Source organism: Athene noctua, chromosome 13, assembly GCF_965140245.1.
Source record: "Athene noctua chromosome 13, bAthNoc1.hap1.1, whole genome shotgun sequence".
In the NCBI taxonomy this organism is placed as follows: Eukaryota; Metazoa; Chordata; class Aves; order Strigiformes; family Strigidae; genus Athene; species Athene noctua.
The window spans coordinates 3,154,605-3,171,208 of NC_134049.1; the positions used below are offsets into that span (position 1 = coordinate 3,154,605).

General features: G+C 37.2%; 1 protein-coding gene across 10 annotated transcripts in view; it reads right to left on the reverse strand.

Moving 5' to 3' along the window:
* Positions 1-53: 53 nt before the first annotated feature.
* DMXL2 (Dmx like 2) overlaps positions 54-16,604 on the reverse strand; it is a 54,866-nt gene continuing 38,315 nt past the window's right edge. For 2 of the 10 annotated variants that reach the window (XM_074917059.1, XM_074917056.1), the window contains 17 exons: positions 16,020-16,150; positions 15,091-15,339; positions 13,343-13,524; positions 12,853-12,983; positions 11,871-11,956; positions 11,441-11,642; positions 10,286-10,403; positions 8,927-9,013; positions 8,725-8,846; positions 7,860-7,998; positions 7,202-7,262; positions 6,988-7,115; positions 5,388-5,465; positions 4,690-4,781; positions 4,056-4,108; positions 2,736-2,953; positions 56-1,673 (listed from right to left, as the gene is read on the reverse strand). In XM_074917059.1, the coding sequence (XP_074773160.1) occupies positions 1,464-1,673; positions 2,736-2,953; positions 4,056-4,108; positions 4,690-4,781; positions 5,388-5,465; positions 6,988-7,115; positions 7,202-7,262; positions 7,860-7,998; positions 8,725-8,846; positions 8,927-9,013; positions 10,286-10,403; positions 11,441-11,642; positions 11,871-11,956; positions 12,853-12,983; positions 13,343-13,524; positions 15,091-15,339; positions 16,020-16,150 (2,287 nt within the window). In that variant the 3' untranslated portion in view covers positions 56-1,463. Of the gene's footprint in view, positions 1,674-2,735; positions 2,954-4,055; positions 4,109-4,689; positions 4,782-5,387; positions 5,466-6,987; positions 7,116-7,201; positions 7,263-7,859; positions 7,999-8,724; positions 8,847-8,926; positions 9,014-9,408; positions 9,472-10,285; positions 10,404-11,440; positions 11,643-11,870; positions 11,957-12,852; positions 12,984-13,342; positions 13,525-14,155; positions 14,195-15,090; positions 15,340-16,019; positions 16,151-16,604 lie in introns of all 10 variants that reach the window. The other 8 variants (XM_074917063.1, XM_074917062.1, XM_074917053.1 and 5 more) reach the window with 7 other exon arrangements.

Below are 16,604 nucleotides of genomic sequence, written 5' to 3' on the forward strand. Positions count from 1 at the left end.
AGAGATGAACTCAGTTCTCTGAACCTTATGCTTTTCTAGGACAGCTGAAAATAAAATGCAAATAGCTAATCCTTTTTATCTCAGTACAGTCTGAGGTCAAGTTAAAGCCAGCTCAGGCAGCATCCAGTCAATCTACTGGAGATTTAGTTAAATCTACTTAAATATAAGAGTTCTGGAATGGACCGTTCCATGAAATAAAAGTTATTTATTTAACTTACAAAGGGAAAGCTAAACAATGACATTTACTCTTCTTTCTTTTCATACTTCTCATACTTCACAGCCTGCAGTTTAAAATCACCTTTGGAGAAAGGTGCTTTTTATTCCAGTATATTTTACAATACAGCACAGACATCAAAATTTTCATTGGAGGAATAAGACAGTTTGTTAAACATTTAAATACGCCGACATCCGTTCCAGTCTCTTAAGAACATGGTTTTTGTTTACAACAGAAAAATACATCTGACAACAGTAGCTAGTTATATTACAAGCAAACAATATTGAACTCTGCATAGTTTATACAATATACTGTGGTAATAACTTAATTACCAGTTTTACCCACTATTTACTAGCTGGCCACATAAAGCCTGACATTCATCTGAAATGTGGCATTATATGTTCCATTGGTATTTTCTTAACAGCTTCATTTAATGAAGTATTTTCTGGACAAATGAATTTCAAAACTAAAAGCTGACTAGAATCATGGATGTCTTCACTACAAACATTTAGTGCTTACGATACATTCCTAAAGTAAAGGCAGGTGTCCAATAGAAAACATAGCTGTCAGAGAAAGGAAAATAAGTGTGCAAATTAAAAATAATTGCATTTAAAAATGTGCTGATGTGCAAGTTACAGTATCAACTGTGTATTAATAGTAACTGGGAAAAAAATCTCAGCATAAAATGATACATGTCTCACAGTACGTTCTTGATTGCACATGTTCCACGGCATTTGCATCCATTACACTTTCTTGCAAAAAAATCAAATACACTGAGTACCCTTAATTAAAACTAAACTATTTTACAATGGGAGGTTGTACACATGCTTCAATCAGTGGGAAAAACTAGAATAAAAATAATCAGAATCACATCAGAAATGCTTACTGACTTGTAGAGCCACAGTGTTTGTTAAGTGACTGACAACTGTCAGAATCTTTACAACACACTAAATGCAGCTTGTGGGTTACTGAGCAATAACCCCACCTTGGACTGACTGTCCTGGCTGTAATTCTTTACTTTTACAACACAGTACATGCATTTCCACCCCGGTGATCCTTACGGGCATACTCCGAATATACCTGTTGTGAAAGTTGTCTGTTGTTTTTTTAAATCTTTTTCCCCATAATACTTAATGCTGCAGCAACGGCTTTGAAAGGAAACAAAACGTTTCCTTTCCACAGTGCATATCACTGTGTTTTTAGCTACTTAAAAGAACATTCTCTAAACCCAGGATTAGCTCACGTAACGCTACAGAATGTCAAAAATGCCCGAAGGAACGTTGAAAGCGTTGGGAAGAGCCCTCATTTTCAGCGTGCCGTCTGCTCCACAGGAGAAGATCCGATTGCCTTGCACAGTTTCAATCTGGGTGACGCCAGCACCAATATTTCTGAAAATGGACTGCTTAGCATGTTCATTTTTAAATGAGTGAATTAGATTATAGCCAGTCAGTCTCCACACCTGTATCAAAAGAAGAGATTAAAATTAGGATTTGTATTTTCTCCCTGATGTTTCAGATTCCTCCTGGCTGTCCTAAACCCTGTTCAGCAAACACAAAGGGTATTTTTTTGTTGTTTGTTAGCAACAATTACACCAGAGTCACGAGAGGCTCCTGATGAAGCATGAGGCCACCTTAACGTGGACCAGGCGTGCAGCTGCCCCCGTTCCCTGATGAGCAGTGCCCCTCTCAGCTTTCCCTCCCGCCACTGAAAGCTGCAGAGGACAGGTTGCATTTTTATCCAAGGTGATTACTCTGTCAGAATTCCAGCAGCTGGAAATGCTTTTCTGCTAAGGACTGCTGCAGAGAGTAAGCTCTCTGCACAATTAATAAGCATGCAGAATGGTAGCACAGCTGCCTGAGGTCTCTGTCGTGTCCCACGCTGCAGGAGCCCTCATCAAGACCAGGCCATGAAGCGTGTGGAGGCGAGAAAGCACTTGTTGAACAGGATGCAGTCCTGCTGAAAGGGACTCCACCTCCTGTATTTCCCTCCTTTAGCATGCAGGGAATAAGTCCTTTAAAACAGGGACCGTATTTCTGTTTGTGTGTTGTTTTTTTTTTTTTTTCCCTTCTTTCTGTTTGTTACTACTATGACATCTCACAGTAGCTGTCTGGGGCTACAACATCGAGAGAAAAGACAGAACTTGGTGTTACAGAAACTTTACACAGTGTTGAAGTTACTGAGTGCCCCTTGCGTTACAAAGAGAAATATTCGAAGGCGAAACCAGAATATTTTTAAGAGAGAAAAATAAAGCTAAGATTTCAGAATCATGCAGATTGCTTTACCCATTTAAAATTCCACCACACAACTTTCAAAAGACTCTTTAATCTTCTTCAGCAGAGGACAAAACCTCCTTGCTTTAGAAGGATATTAGTATCTTTATGTTCTGAACATAAGGCAAGCACCCTGTGTATGAAATACAAGTTTGGGGTTTTGGGGTGTGTTTTTTTTCCTGTTACCACACTCATCTGGCTGTTCAGAGCATGCTGATCAACATGTGTCAGTACACTCCTCCATCCCTTACCTTCATGTTACCTTCCGCCGAGCCGGTGACAAAATAGTCCTCAGAAGGATCCAGGGCAAGGGCCTTCACAGCTGATTCATGTGCTTGGAAGGTGTAAAGGATCTGCCTCTGTCTGATGTCGAAGATGCAGATATAGCCCTTCCTGCCTCCAGAAATCAGCAGTTGGTGTTTAGGTGCATACTGAAGAACTGTGGCTCCGTGATCATGACAAGTGAAGGCTGAAGATGAAGGATGTCAATTTAATAGATTTGAAACTGTAAGTAGCTTTTTAAAATGCATTTTTTTTTTCTACAAATTGTTACCTGAGTATTTTCTAACTTGACAGATACATTCCTTCATATGGGGAATGTCTTATCAGCTGACAGCTTTTTGCTCTCGTGAGAGCTGTATAGATCTAATGCAACCCCCCATGATATGCAGTCTGATTTATTTTAGAATACAGGCACATACCTGATATAAAAAAGCGGAGAAAATATTAAATTCACCATACTAAGTTCAATTAAATTCTCAAGATAAAAAAAATAGTATAGCTGAACTAGAAAATTAAATATTAATTGCCTTATAGATACACCTTATTCTATTCTAATTTCCTAACCTACTCTTCACAGAAGCCCTGCCTCAGTTTCTTTACAACAAGGCTGAACTTCCATGGAACCTGCTTGTTTTAAAACATGAATCTCAGAATGCACCTATCGCTTAGTCAAGCACTGCAGGTGTTTGCAGATGTTTATGATGGTTGAATTTTCTCTTTCAAAAGCCCAGTATTTGGATGGATGGATGTATTTTTCTTTCATAGCACAACATGATAGAATTTTGCTTTAGTTTGTTACATAATGATGAAGTTACTGAACTCGGTCAGACACAAACATCTTTTTAAGAATCCAGTCCAAGTGCTGAAGACCAGCACAGCAGACGGGAGGAGTTGCTTCTACTATTACCTACAGTTGTTTTTTCCTCAGCAGAAATACTGGATATACCAAGTGCCAGTGTAAGTGAAAGCCTGTGTACACATAAGAGTTCAACAGTGAAGCCTTAATTAGTCAGCTGTTAATTTTTTTCAGGACTGTATTCAGATATTACAGACTTCGTTAATACTGTCACAAAACCAGCTTGTCTATGACCTTCTTTCTTCATGCTTTTTTATGGAGAGCAGATTAACATCATGTTAGAGACTGTAGAGTACCAGTTCTGGTGCATTAGTGTGTCACATTTTTAGAGCAGTTCCCCAGTGCAAATTTTTCCTCTTGCCCAAATGCATACACATGCTGTATTTCCTTAGTCAATAAGCAGCAGAGGTTTAATTTTCACTGCAGTACTTACCATGTATAAGACTGTTACCAGATGAAACCAAAGTGTCCCAGAGGCACACATTTCTGAGTGGGGGGGAAAAAAAAAAGTCATTATGGCTTGTTGCTAAGTGATTCATGGGGTGACATGACTCAGAGAAGTGTTTACGTCTTATGTCAGAGCCCAGAAGGTAGAACTGAACAAGCAGCCCTTGACTCTGCAGTCACTGGAGTTAAGAGCTTTAATTCTTTCTGTGCTCTTTTATGCTCCTTAGTGGAACTATACCTCCGACATTTCAGATGTGTACTAATCCTAGGTTGTACTAAGAAATTAGACAAGTTGTTCTTTTTAAAGAAAAGGAATTTTCTTGCCTTTGCTGAACATATTTCTCCCCCCAGCAACATCATCATGTCAAACTAGTTGTGTTTGGAATACGCCTGGAAAAAACTGGTTAACTGTTGGCCACTCCTCACAAAAACTAAATTTGGGAAACAACCTACTGAAGGAATGATATTCAAAGAAATCACCTGGCAAGTTTAAGGTGTAACAAAGCTTAGAACACTGAGACTTAAAATGTCAGCCACACATTAATGCACAACAGCTAGCAAGTTAACGGAGATGAGTAGGTAGCTTTGGGTGAAATTCCTCGTTGTTTCTTGAAACACACCTGTTATCGTTGGACTGTCCCGATGTAGCAACTAGACTTGAAGAGGTTATAAATGCAAAGTCACTTGTGGTTTTACTGTGGCACTGCCAACTCTATTAAAAACAAAACAAACAAAAAAGATGCAATCTTACCAGTTGTAGTCTGCACCAGGAGTTACTATCAGTCTGATGTCACTGATAGCATAACACAAGCAGTCTTTTAAACTGTTTAAAAACTGATGGGCAATGCAGTTTGAAACCTCAGAGAGTGAAGCAATGGATTAAAAATCCAGTATAAAACAAAAAGATACTGAAATAAGTGAACAGTAACAGATCCATAATATAGCGTATCACAACAGCCTGAATTTCACATTAAGCACAGTCTTCATGTACTGTCAAGAAGCAGTAAAAAGAATTGAAGACTGTATTTTTACTAAGCCTCGGAGTTGTGAAGTCATTACCATCATCTCTGATTAAATTAACAAGGGTAATGCTGAGGTAGTATTTGTAATTACATTGCAGCTTCTGGTCATTGTACAATCAGTTTTTCAAAGATGCATCACTGAAACTCTTGAGTTGTTTTGATCAAGTATGCCAGTTAAAAAGCAGCAAAATCAAAACCATCCCAGTGAAACTCTTATGCTCTTGGCCTGAAGTCTCAAAAGACTCAACTTTCCTTTATAAAAAGAGAAAAAATAGAAATCATTTCTGTTTACTTACCAGATAGGGCTTAGGATTTGAGGTGGTTTGGTTTACTTGCCAAATACTTAGAAATCCTTCACCATCAGCAACACCACACTGCAAGGGATGGAGCAGCTATTAGCCAGTGTACTGGTTACTGGATGCTTACTTAGTGACAGTAAACAGCTGACTCCAGGGGAAAACCACCTAAACCACCAATCCATTACCTGCACAGTAACTACCAGCAACAGTGATTACAGCTACAAAGGAGCAGTTTAGAAGCCAAGGGAGTTCAGTGTTGATTGTTTCATGATTGATGCTCTACTGCATACCTAACTTTTTTCTGGAAAAGGAAGCTTTTTAGGGGTGGAAGCTTATCTTTCAGATCCTAACATTAAATACTAAAGTGTACAGAGGCATCATTACTCCATGACTCTACCTGAGAATGCTCAGTGCAGGTGTATGACAGCATGTCAGGAGAGCGTGAGAACACTCAGGGAAGGACCGTACTCTACGTGAATGGTATCATGACCGAGTTGTATCTGCATAACAATTAATCCTGTATATTCCATACAGCATATTCTACACCTACAAATATGTTACAAAATGTTTTTAGAAATATGTAGAATTATTTCTTATAGTCAGGTTTCACGAGTCCTGCCCGAGTGTCCCCACTGCTTCACATGGAGGTCAACTAGTACATCTTCATTTCTTACTTAAAATTGATTCCCATGTGATGGTATAATTGCAGTATCTCAAAACAGAATCAAAACACTAACTTTTGAAAAAGTTTAAATGAGATTTTATGTTACCTGAAAATAGCTGTGCTGGGAGATATTTTATATTTCCAGCTATTTCTAAATGTTGACCTTTGCTGTTTCATAGCCATCTTAGTCATGCCGAAACGGCTTTAATTCTTTTTTTATGGCTTTCAACTATAATGAAGTTAAATAGCTTGTCAGTAAAATGCGGGCAAGACCTGCTAAAATAACAGAATGGGCAACATGAAAAACTGAAGAGGTGGGTATTCCTCCCCATTTCCTTCTTTGTCCGTTCTGTTTTTTGCATCTCATACATCTTGGAGTAATTTCTGGCCAAAGCATATGGCTCTTTTGTACTCTCTGCTCTCTGCTGGAGTACAGTTACATTTTTCAACTAACAGGCTGTACTATGTATCACCTAGGTAATGCATTCTATCAAAACGTTGTCTGGGCCAGAATGCAAAATGAGAAGCACTTCTTGAAGACTCATGCCTTGATTGATACAAGTTTGCTTCTACAAAATAAGTAAGCTCAATTTTTTTTTTTTTTTTTTTTTTTGAATGTTTAATTTGAAAAGGTTACCACATGGGAACACAGATTTCAGAACACGGAGAACAAATAGTCTGAAAATACAGCAAATGGGATACGGGAAAGCAGCGTGAGGCTGATGGAAGAGAAAGGAGAATAAGGGTCAGTGTTTATTACAAAGTTCCCATATGCAGCCACAAAGGATGGTAAGATACTGCTTATGGCATCATTCTAGGACATCTTAGCAGTTCTGTGTGTCACCAGTTAAACCTGTTTTAGAGATCACGGCACAACCAAAATGTTTCCTTATGAGTTAAAAAAGAAGGAAAAATCCTAAACGTTGTACTTACTTTATTGCCCTGGGAATTGAAATACATTCTGGTAACCCTGGCATTCCCAGCCTGGCGGAAGCATACCAGCTGCTGTGGCCTTGTCCACTCAAACATTCGAACACTACCATCTTGTGCTCCTGTAAGATCTAAGATTGAAAGAGAAATGTTCATTATTACTACAGTATTTTCTAGAAAATGATCAGCTCTGTACTAATAAGTGTGATTCACTTACAGTACTGATGGACTGGATGTGAAGCCATTCTCTTGACGTTATTCAGATTTCTTTTAATAAGCTTCAAACAAATGAAAATTAAAATATTTTAAAAAAAGACAAACACATTCGATTTTGTTTACAATACTGCATGGTGAGTGTCCCCCAGTTAAAAAAAGCCTGTCAAGCTAGCATCTATTTGCATCTAATTAAGTTTAGTTGCAGTATAGTAATTAAAGCCTGTTCAGGACAGCTTTTTTAGACATGGAAGTTCAAATAAGTGTTGTCTTCTATTATACAGAGAACTTGAGCACACGCTGATGTGTATGCTTTTGATATTAGTCCCAATGCAAGAATTTTATGTTTGGGATTGTTCTGCTTTTGGTTGACTTTTTTAGTTTTCTTTTGTCCCCGGAAAACTTCGGGACCTACCTCAAAGTTCCCGTAAGAAAGAGGAAAACCTGCTTGTCCCATTCTTTTCTAGGCTGCAATAATTCTGTGCCTCAATATAAGACAGTGCTTATTTTGGCCTTCTTTTTGGCCAGGACTTGGTCATTGTAGGCCTTTTATGTCAACATTGAGTTAACAGTATGATGGCTAGTGCACACGAGGTGTCTCTATTAAATAACATGCTAAAAAAAATTAAGTCTCCTGAGCTGCACACAACAGCAGTACTCACCACACCAGCTCCAGTGCTGGTTTGTCCGCTGCCCAACCAGGGCATAGATGACGACGGTTGTATCTGACTCACTCCAAAAGATGGTGCAGTTGACTGTGTTAGAGTTGTTGTAGAACCACGGAAGTCAATATCATCAGAACTGTAAAAGAACAGCAGTATTCTGTTTTAAAGAGATGTTTCTTTGCTACCAATGCTGTTTGCTTAGCTCGCTGTGAAGAGGCTAGTGGCAGTGGGCAGAAGTGATTCTAACGAGACTGTAAATTGGTAATTCCTGCACTTACATTGCACAAATGCTTTCCACGTGCTCCAAAGCTATCGGTGTTTAACCTCAACAGATGATCCTAAGTGTGGTAGCTCCATGTTGAGAATATAAGCTCTCCTGACAAGAATATTGTTGGAAGATTCCTGAGCTGTGTGTCTACACGTGTTTCTATTCAGTGGAGTGAGGTACAGGTAAGTGTTTCTGCAGCTGATACATCCACAGTTCTCAGTGCAGTAATGGAGGAGACAGTAATTCAGGCCATTGCATTACACAACTAGCATCAGCTACCACAACTACCCTCGACACTGCCATGATGCAACTGTGTCTCAGGTAGCACTTCCTTCGTTAGCTTACGCACCGTGGGATTTTACTTCACTGTGCAGTGCCCAAAATACTCAAACCCCTCAAAGCCTTACTTTCTCCATGTGTAAAACAGACAGTAATTTGACTTTTGCCTTCCCTCGCTCCTTTGTAAAGCAATCTGAAACCTACTGAAGACGACTAATTAACCTTTTTGGTATGATCCACTTGCACTTAACACAGGTATTCTATATGCAGCCTCACAGTAAACCAATCCTGTAGTATAACCACACCAAAACCTACCTTTTAGACTCTCTGTCATATTCTTCCCCGATCCATATAAATGACTGAGCAGCCAGTAGAGCTGAAATATCAAGTTCTTGAACATCATGTGTTGACGCCAAAACAATTTCGTTGCCGTTTGCCTATGCAGCACAAACAGAAAATTTATACTGACTATAATTAAGATCTTTTTATTAGACTTACTGTAGTATTTGAGGTTTACCTTATTAACTGCAAATGCCATTATCATATCTGATTCTTTGTGAATGATTTTTGCTTTTCCTCCAGGGTAGCCAAGATCTGCTTCAACCTACAAAACATTTATAAGAAATTTCAATCAGCATGAAAATCCATTTTGAAGCGGTACATTCAGACTGCAAAAATCTATACAAAATTCATGCAAGAAAAGTTCAGTGGCCTCAGCATTGTTTAGGAAGCTAAACTTTAGACTCCTCATGCTCTTGGATGTTCTAGAAGCCAAAAGTTATATTTGAGTGTAAGAAACACAAAGTTGTGTGTGTGACACTATTTACAAGGTGTTCACTCATCCCAATTATCAGGGCATCCAAAGTTAATTCACTGATTAGAAGCCTGCCACACAGACTACACAGAACATATAGCTTCTGTTAGTCACATCAGAGAGAGAAAAGCCAGTTCCACAGAACTTTTAAGAATGTGCTAGAGGTTTGGGAGAAGGGATACTACCTTGTTTTTGTGATCTTCTGCTACGCAGTTTTGTTTGACCTGCTCCACACGATCTTCTACAGACTACATAACATCACACAGTCACAAACACAAAACACATGCACAAACAAATATAAAAAAAGAATGAAACATTCCAAACTAGATTTTAAAGGCCACTCTGTCAGTAAATGATGACAAATGTATTTTTAACTTTTTATAAAAAGGCACAGAAACTAAGACAGGAATCTAAACAAACTCACTTAAAATGTAATGCCTCCTAGATGAACACAAAATGTATGATATAGTAAATAAATGGAGGAGTAATACACACACAAACTCCATACTTACAGGAATTCTTTAAGATATTAAATAGCATAATTATTTCCTATGGTACTTATGTGTTGGTTTAAATTTTCAGTTAGAACTCAGTACAGTTGTAACTGGTACAATTCGTAAAGCCCCATATTATATATTACTATATAATATTACTTTTATATGTATATATTACTCATGCATATATACATATACACAAAGTAATAGCTCATTTAAATTTCTTTTTCAGTATGACACACAGAAATATTATATGAATACTCAAATTTATATACTTATTACCATTATTGCAAATGTTCTCTTTCTTTATTAGGACAGTATTCAAATACATAAAGGTAAGGTGAGATATGTCTTGTGTAAAAATATTTGGTTCAGTTGATACTTCAATAAACAACATGACAGTCATGTTGATTTAAAAAAAAAAAAAATCCATACACTGTTAAATGAAAGAAAGGAAATTGAAATGCCAATGAAAAAATGGAAAGAAAAACTAAAAGAAATACTGAAGAGACTGAGGAACAGTTATAATTGAGCTTTTTTTTAAAGAAAAGTTACATCCTTTGTTTACCTCACTTTGCTTTCTTTTCTTTGTGAATATATATCTTATGAAAGTCTCCTGAAGAAGTTCTTGCTTCACAAGAAAATGCCAAAGCCTTTTTGCTGGAAGAGCTGAATAGTCCTTTGATCTGGATCAAACAGAATTAAAAAGAAAGGGGGAAAAAAAAAAAAAAGGGCAAAAGCTTCAATGTAATTAAAAGTGGACAAAAAACCCCACTCTGAATGACTTCAGATGAAATTCCAGCTTGAAGAAATAAAACCCCCAAAGTTTAGGCTCTAATTTGTTCAAGGCAAGTATCAAGAGATACTTTGTTCTTGCATTTTACTAAAATCCACATTATGTTACTGACTTCCAAGTACTACAGTTTAATCTGCTGACTTGCATTTACGTCTGTATTTGCACCCTGCTAAAACTGCATTTATGCTGGCCCTACAGAATTTCCTTACGTATTTCTTTCAGTATTCAAGAGAATTCACAAATATTTGGCCAAATGAATATAGGAGCCAAATAAAACTCATTGCCTCAGAATTGAGGACAACTATTTCTAAAGCAGCAGTGCACGTTTGTAAGGATATTTTAATAAAATGCAGCATCGACCGTGCAAATCCAAAGTCGTACATAGTAAACCTAAAGTTGTATTTTAGTATATTGAGAAAAGCAAGCTGGTTTTGAGTGGAAAACATGGTTTACTATCTGCATTGAAGGATTCCTACAAGCATGATATTGGTCTAAACACAGGAGGATTGGCTTTACAAGGAACATACTACAACTTTCTTTCTCTCCTCCTCCTGCCATCTTATTATGTGACTCTTCTTTTGTTGCTGAGGTAGGGTGGGAGGCAGCTGCTGCTGGAGGAATAGTGAGAGGGGTTGAATAGGGTCTTCCCAGCAGCAGCTGGTGCCCTTGATTTGTGGTCCTTCAAGCCTCAATCTTTCCTCTTATTTTCCTTTCTTGCTGCAGTTGTGAAAGGTGCAGCAGGGTAAGGCTGCTGCAGGAGACAGCTGCAGAAGAAGGAACAAAGGGATAGGGGAAAGTGGTTTCTGTAAAATATTGGCTAGAACTAGATCTAGCCAGTCTTCATTTGGCTCTTTAATTTTAGGTGGAAATACTCTTTAGTATTTCTAGGATCGAAGAATGTGTTTTTGCTAGGAAAAAAATACTTACTTGAATGGTGTGTTTTCAGGTTCAATCATTGCTTTATTGCGGAGAATAGCTGGTCCTGCACCTACACCCACGTCACTAGGGTAAGTGTTGATGTAGTTTGGTGGTGGGCCTTCGAACTGGTCCATTCTATCTTGAAGAATCTGTTCCCAGTGTTCCAAATTTTTTATTACAGCAATGCCCAATGGTGATGTTACAGGCAAATCTAACCAGAAATATATTAATAAAGTAACGCTTAGAGAAAAAAAAAATTAAGTTACAGTGTGTATAAAAAACAGACTAACACAACCATCCAAAAAAAAAATCTTGAAAGGAAATGCACTTGTTGGCAATCCTAAAAAATAATGTATTACATGATTGAAAATTAAAAAGAAAAGTCTGGCAGAAAGCCACTTATACAGAAGGCTAAAATGTAAAACAGGATTTAACATACCAGTGAATTCCAGGCCAGCAATGGGAAAGAAGTTCTTAATATTGTGCAGAACTAATTTTACCATTGTCAGATGCAGAAGAGCCCAACTGTGTAAAAAGAACAGATTTAGTTGTGTTAAAACAACATTAACAGAGTTCTCTGCAGAATATTCTCCTTCTACCAAATACACAGATTAGAAAAACTGTGTAGATGGTTCACTAAGGTTTACCAGACACAGAGAAAGCTCTCAACTTTGCATAGCTTTGAATATATTTCAACGATGCAACGTAAGGGTGCTTGAGGACACCTTGCTGTAACAGGCAGTATCCCCTTCTCTCTCGTACCAATCCCAGATTATTTTAGTCTTCCCCCAGATAAGAGTGTGCATGCCTGAGCCTCTGCAAGGCTGTACAAGCCCCCTGAAACACCTCTTGAAATTCTCCATGAAACTGTGATGAATAGAGAGAAGACATTACACTGGTGCTCACAGCAGAAGCTTTCACACTAAAAGTCTCACAGAAGTTAAAGGTACAGATCCTGCACAGTGCAGCTGTACAGGACTAATGAGAGACATGACCACGTAAGGGAGCCATCACCTTTTCTCCATTGTTCTATTTAATCTGACACTCATTCAAAAACTAAACATCATGCTTGAATAAGCAGTCCAACACATCATTCTACAGCTGGCATTGTGGTACCTTCTCTGCTTCTGAAAAATGAAGATGGGGGGGGGTTTAATTTATTTTTTCCCCCCTCTCCAAAAAATGCAAACCACACAGCTTTGACTTCCTAATCCTGCTTTTTTAGGCAAGTAAATGGGGAACTGTTACTGTGATAAGAATTTGTCACTTCTGTAATCCCATTGCCACAGATAAATCTAACCACATTACTTAAATTATTTGACTTAAACTGCACTCTGCAGAGGACCTGTGTTTTCCTTAATTTGGATCCAAAGGTAAGCACACAACATAATTATTCTAAAATAGTGGCAATTTCTGCTAACCTGTAAGAATTGGCATCTTTGTGTTCCTGGATCTGTACATCAGAGAGGAAAGCATCATCCTCTTCCTCATCACTGTGAATGCTTTCATCAGAATCATATATAACACCGCTGTCTGATAAAGGCAGAAATGGCTGCAATGCAAAATAAAACTGTGCTATAAAAACAATTTTCCAATCTTAATATTCAGCTCTTACTTTGCTTATAACTGTTACAGAGTTTAAATGACAACAACTTAACCTATCAATAAGTTTCCTTAAAACATAAACAAGTAGAAATTGGAAAAGTGTTAATCTCTATTACTGGCAAGAGACACATTTTGAAAGTTAGATAATAGCCTTGTAGGCTCTTCATCTTCTACCATGAGACTAATATTCTGCAGTTTACTATGAAGGACACTCAAAATTTTCAGAATTATTTTTGTCCTTTAAAACTTAACAGAGAAGAAACTTGCTTTTATGAACTGTAACTTATCTTTTCCTTTTTAAATTACCTTTGCCATAAAATAGTCCCACATGCTGAGCTCTGGAGGGATAAACTTTTCCTTGTACGAGGGTCTTTCAGCAGGTACAGGTGGTGGTACAGTGCTATCTTTTACTGGTCTTCCTGGCACTAACATCCTCATATTAAACCGACGGCGATGTTTATCCATTTCTTCTGATGGAAGAGGTGGTGCTAAATTCAGGTAATGTGAAAAGCTAATATTAAAATTGCATCTTTAGAAATGGCTGTGTTTTATCATTAAAGGAACTAATCGCTACTGATTCAGAAATCAAAGCCAGCCTATATAAAGTAAGTGTAATCATGCAAAAAATTCACTTGTAATAAATTCAGTAACTGTGACATTTATACATTGGATATGTCAAGAGAAATACATTTTATGGTCTGGATTAAATTCTCAGGAGATGCAGCTTTTAAGTAAAAAGCTTTTAGCTGAAAAATTTCTCAAGAGAGAAATTAATAAATTTTGTTGAGAAATACAAGTAATATATAAAATCTCACTAAACTGCAAACTGCACAAGTAGCAGTAGTTATTCAAAATATAAGCCATGGAATTCTTAAGATAGTATAGAAGATTTGAATAGAGACAGGCTCTTTGACAACTAAAGTTTAGTTTAAACTGTTATGATTTAAAATGTCTTAATAGTTATCAAAATATTAGTGTGGAATTCGTTTTTCAAAGTGCTATTGGTCAGGCAACGTTGAAGATCACACTTAGTTTATCAGAAAGGAGCTAGATATTTTAAAATTTTTCTTTTAAAAAAGCCACTACTAACATTCATCTACACTGCAAGATTTTACAAACCTTCATTACCATCCTCTGAAACATCAGAAGCTGTAGCAGCTTGTAGGTCAAAGGGAAACAGAATACATCTCAAATGAAGACAGGACTGTATGTAAGTTATTCATATTAACATCTTGTGAAAATAACTGGCCTAAATGAGTTTAAGTTATTCCACGAACGACAAATCTCTGTTGTGCATACTTATAATGGTGCACTGCCTTATTACTGTTTTGTTTTATATTTCAGATATAGAACATCGATTTTTTTGCAATAGTTTCAAGCCTATCGTTATTGTGAAAGTCGTTGTGACATGATTTTTCAGCGTTGTTGCAGTGTGAAGTCTATGACAAATGGTTGTATTTGCCTTTGTCTCCAGAGCCTGAGTTCAGTCTCCACTTTGGCTTTTCCTCAGGCAGCACATTAAGACATGGCTCATCTGTCTTTGCAGAGCTCCTGGTTTTAGTTGGAGCTTACATATGCATGAACTGTTTTTCTGACAGATGAAGTTGGTATTTTTTTCTCTGTGGCCTTGTGCAAGGTGAAATCATATCTTGCAGTAGAAATTGGCTTCAGAAATACTGTTTCCAAATGACTGCAGTCTAACAGTAACACCGATCTCTCACATACAAAAAACCGTAGGTATTGACTCTGATTTATACCATCTGTTTTTTCACTAAAAAAATAATAACTGAAAGTCCTGAAAAGTATTACAAGTAAGCATTTAATCCTAATATTTTCAGCTTTTACAGCAAATTCAAAATGTGCTGGTTGCCATTACAAAAAAAAAAACCTGCAAGACTAATAATTTTCTGCTTTTTAATTAATGTAAGTTTTCTTGTCACTAGATGGTTAAATTCTGCTTGTTTTTGTCTTTAAAAGGAAGGAAATCTCTCCTACTAGGTTACTAAAAGGTATAAAATGTAAATCATTAGTATGACCTTTAGAGAACGAAGTACCTGGAATATTTTCTGACTGTCTTCGAGGTTTTACAAGAAGTTTCACTCCTCCACCAAAAACAGCAGCCCACATTCGACTGTTCAAAGGATGGGCTGCTAGTCGAAATAATTCATTACATGAATTGGTTGCAAGGGCGTGTATAAGGAGACTCAGGTAGACAGCTACAACAGCTTCACAAAGGAGGATGTTTAACTTTGGTTGATCTTCATCCTGAGCTGAACTTAAGAGATTTATAAGTGAACTCACACCTGCAAAGAGAAAAGAGGAAAAGCTTATGTTAAATGAGTAAGAGTACAAATGGAAAAAACCGAAATGTTTCACCTCTACATTTTATGTTAAACACATACTAACAACCACATGACACTTTCATTCAGATGAATCATACTATTAATATGTTTCTTAAAATAAGAAAAATTAAAATTTTAAAAAGCCTTCTTGGGTCTGGGACTTTGGGGTTGTGCCCCTCTGCAAATACTATGGGCAGTTCAGCTTGCCTGTGAAATTCCAGCACTGTTTGCACAGTTGATCTCAAAATACTAACTTTATGCTCACATGTTGGAGCAGTTGTTTTGATGGCTATACCAAGTAAAGCCTAGATGTAAGACAGTACTGCAGAAAGAGCTTACACAAAGAGCTTTGCTGGGGGGTGAGGCAGACTGGAGGGAAACATTTTAGGATTACAGATTATCGGTTTATTGGGTTTTTCCTAAAGATCGTGGTCTCTTCTTCAAGCAAGATGTTTCCCATATAGAAAACTTACTTTTATTTGTTTTGATATGTGAAAAAGTTAAAGGCTGTTAATAATTTGAGAACTAGATCAGAAACACTCATCCGTCCTCGATCATCCATCATATCACTGGACGCTGAAATAATTTTTAAATGTGGAGCTGGTCCAGTGGTGCTAAAAGTAACCTTATTTTTGTCTCACCAGGCCACTGAGCAGGAGATGAGTTTGGAGTTGCATGCTCTTCAATACTTTCTGTCCTCAGTCTGCGTCGATCGCTCAGAAGCAGTCCTTGATAAACCATCCCTGTAAACTGATTTGCTTCTGTTTGACTGCTAAATACAAATTAATTTTTTTCTGATGAGAAAGGATTTTTAGAATATGTTTGTCACAGAGTATAGTATATCTACATGTTTTGCATTTTAATTAGAAAATGCAACATTTAAAATTCTGTACGAGGAAGTCAAGAATTGTATGATTTCATGGTGTACAAAACATTATTTTAATTAAAACTTTAAATGTGTCCATGTGGCATTATCAATTTTAATGTGTGTAGCTCTAGGTATGAAAAAGGCTTTTTGAAAAATTTTAATAATGTATTTGTTCTGACAAATTTTTAAAAATGTTTTTACAACATTCTTTTCCAGTTTGGAATAAAAACTGCCTGAAATCTGACTTCAGTTAGGCTCAAATGTTTCCCCTGCATCCCTGTTCAGCAATGAATGTGCTGTAGAAAACAGCATTCAAATATTTTTTGGAAGCATTGCAAGTGAGAGTGACACCAGATTT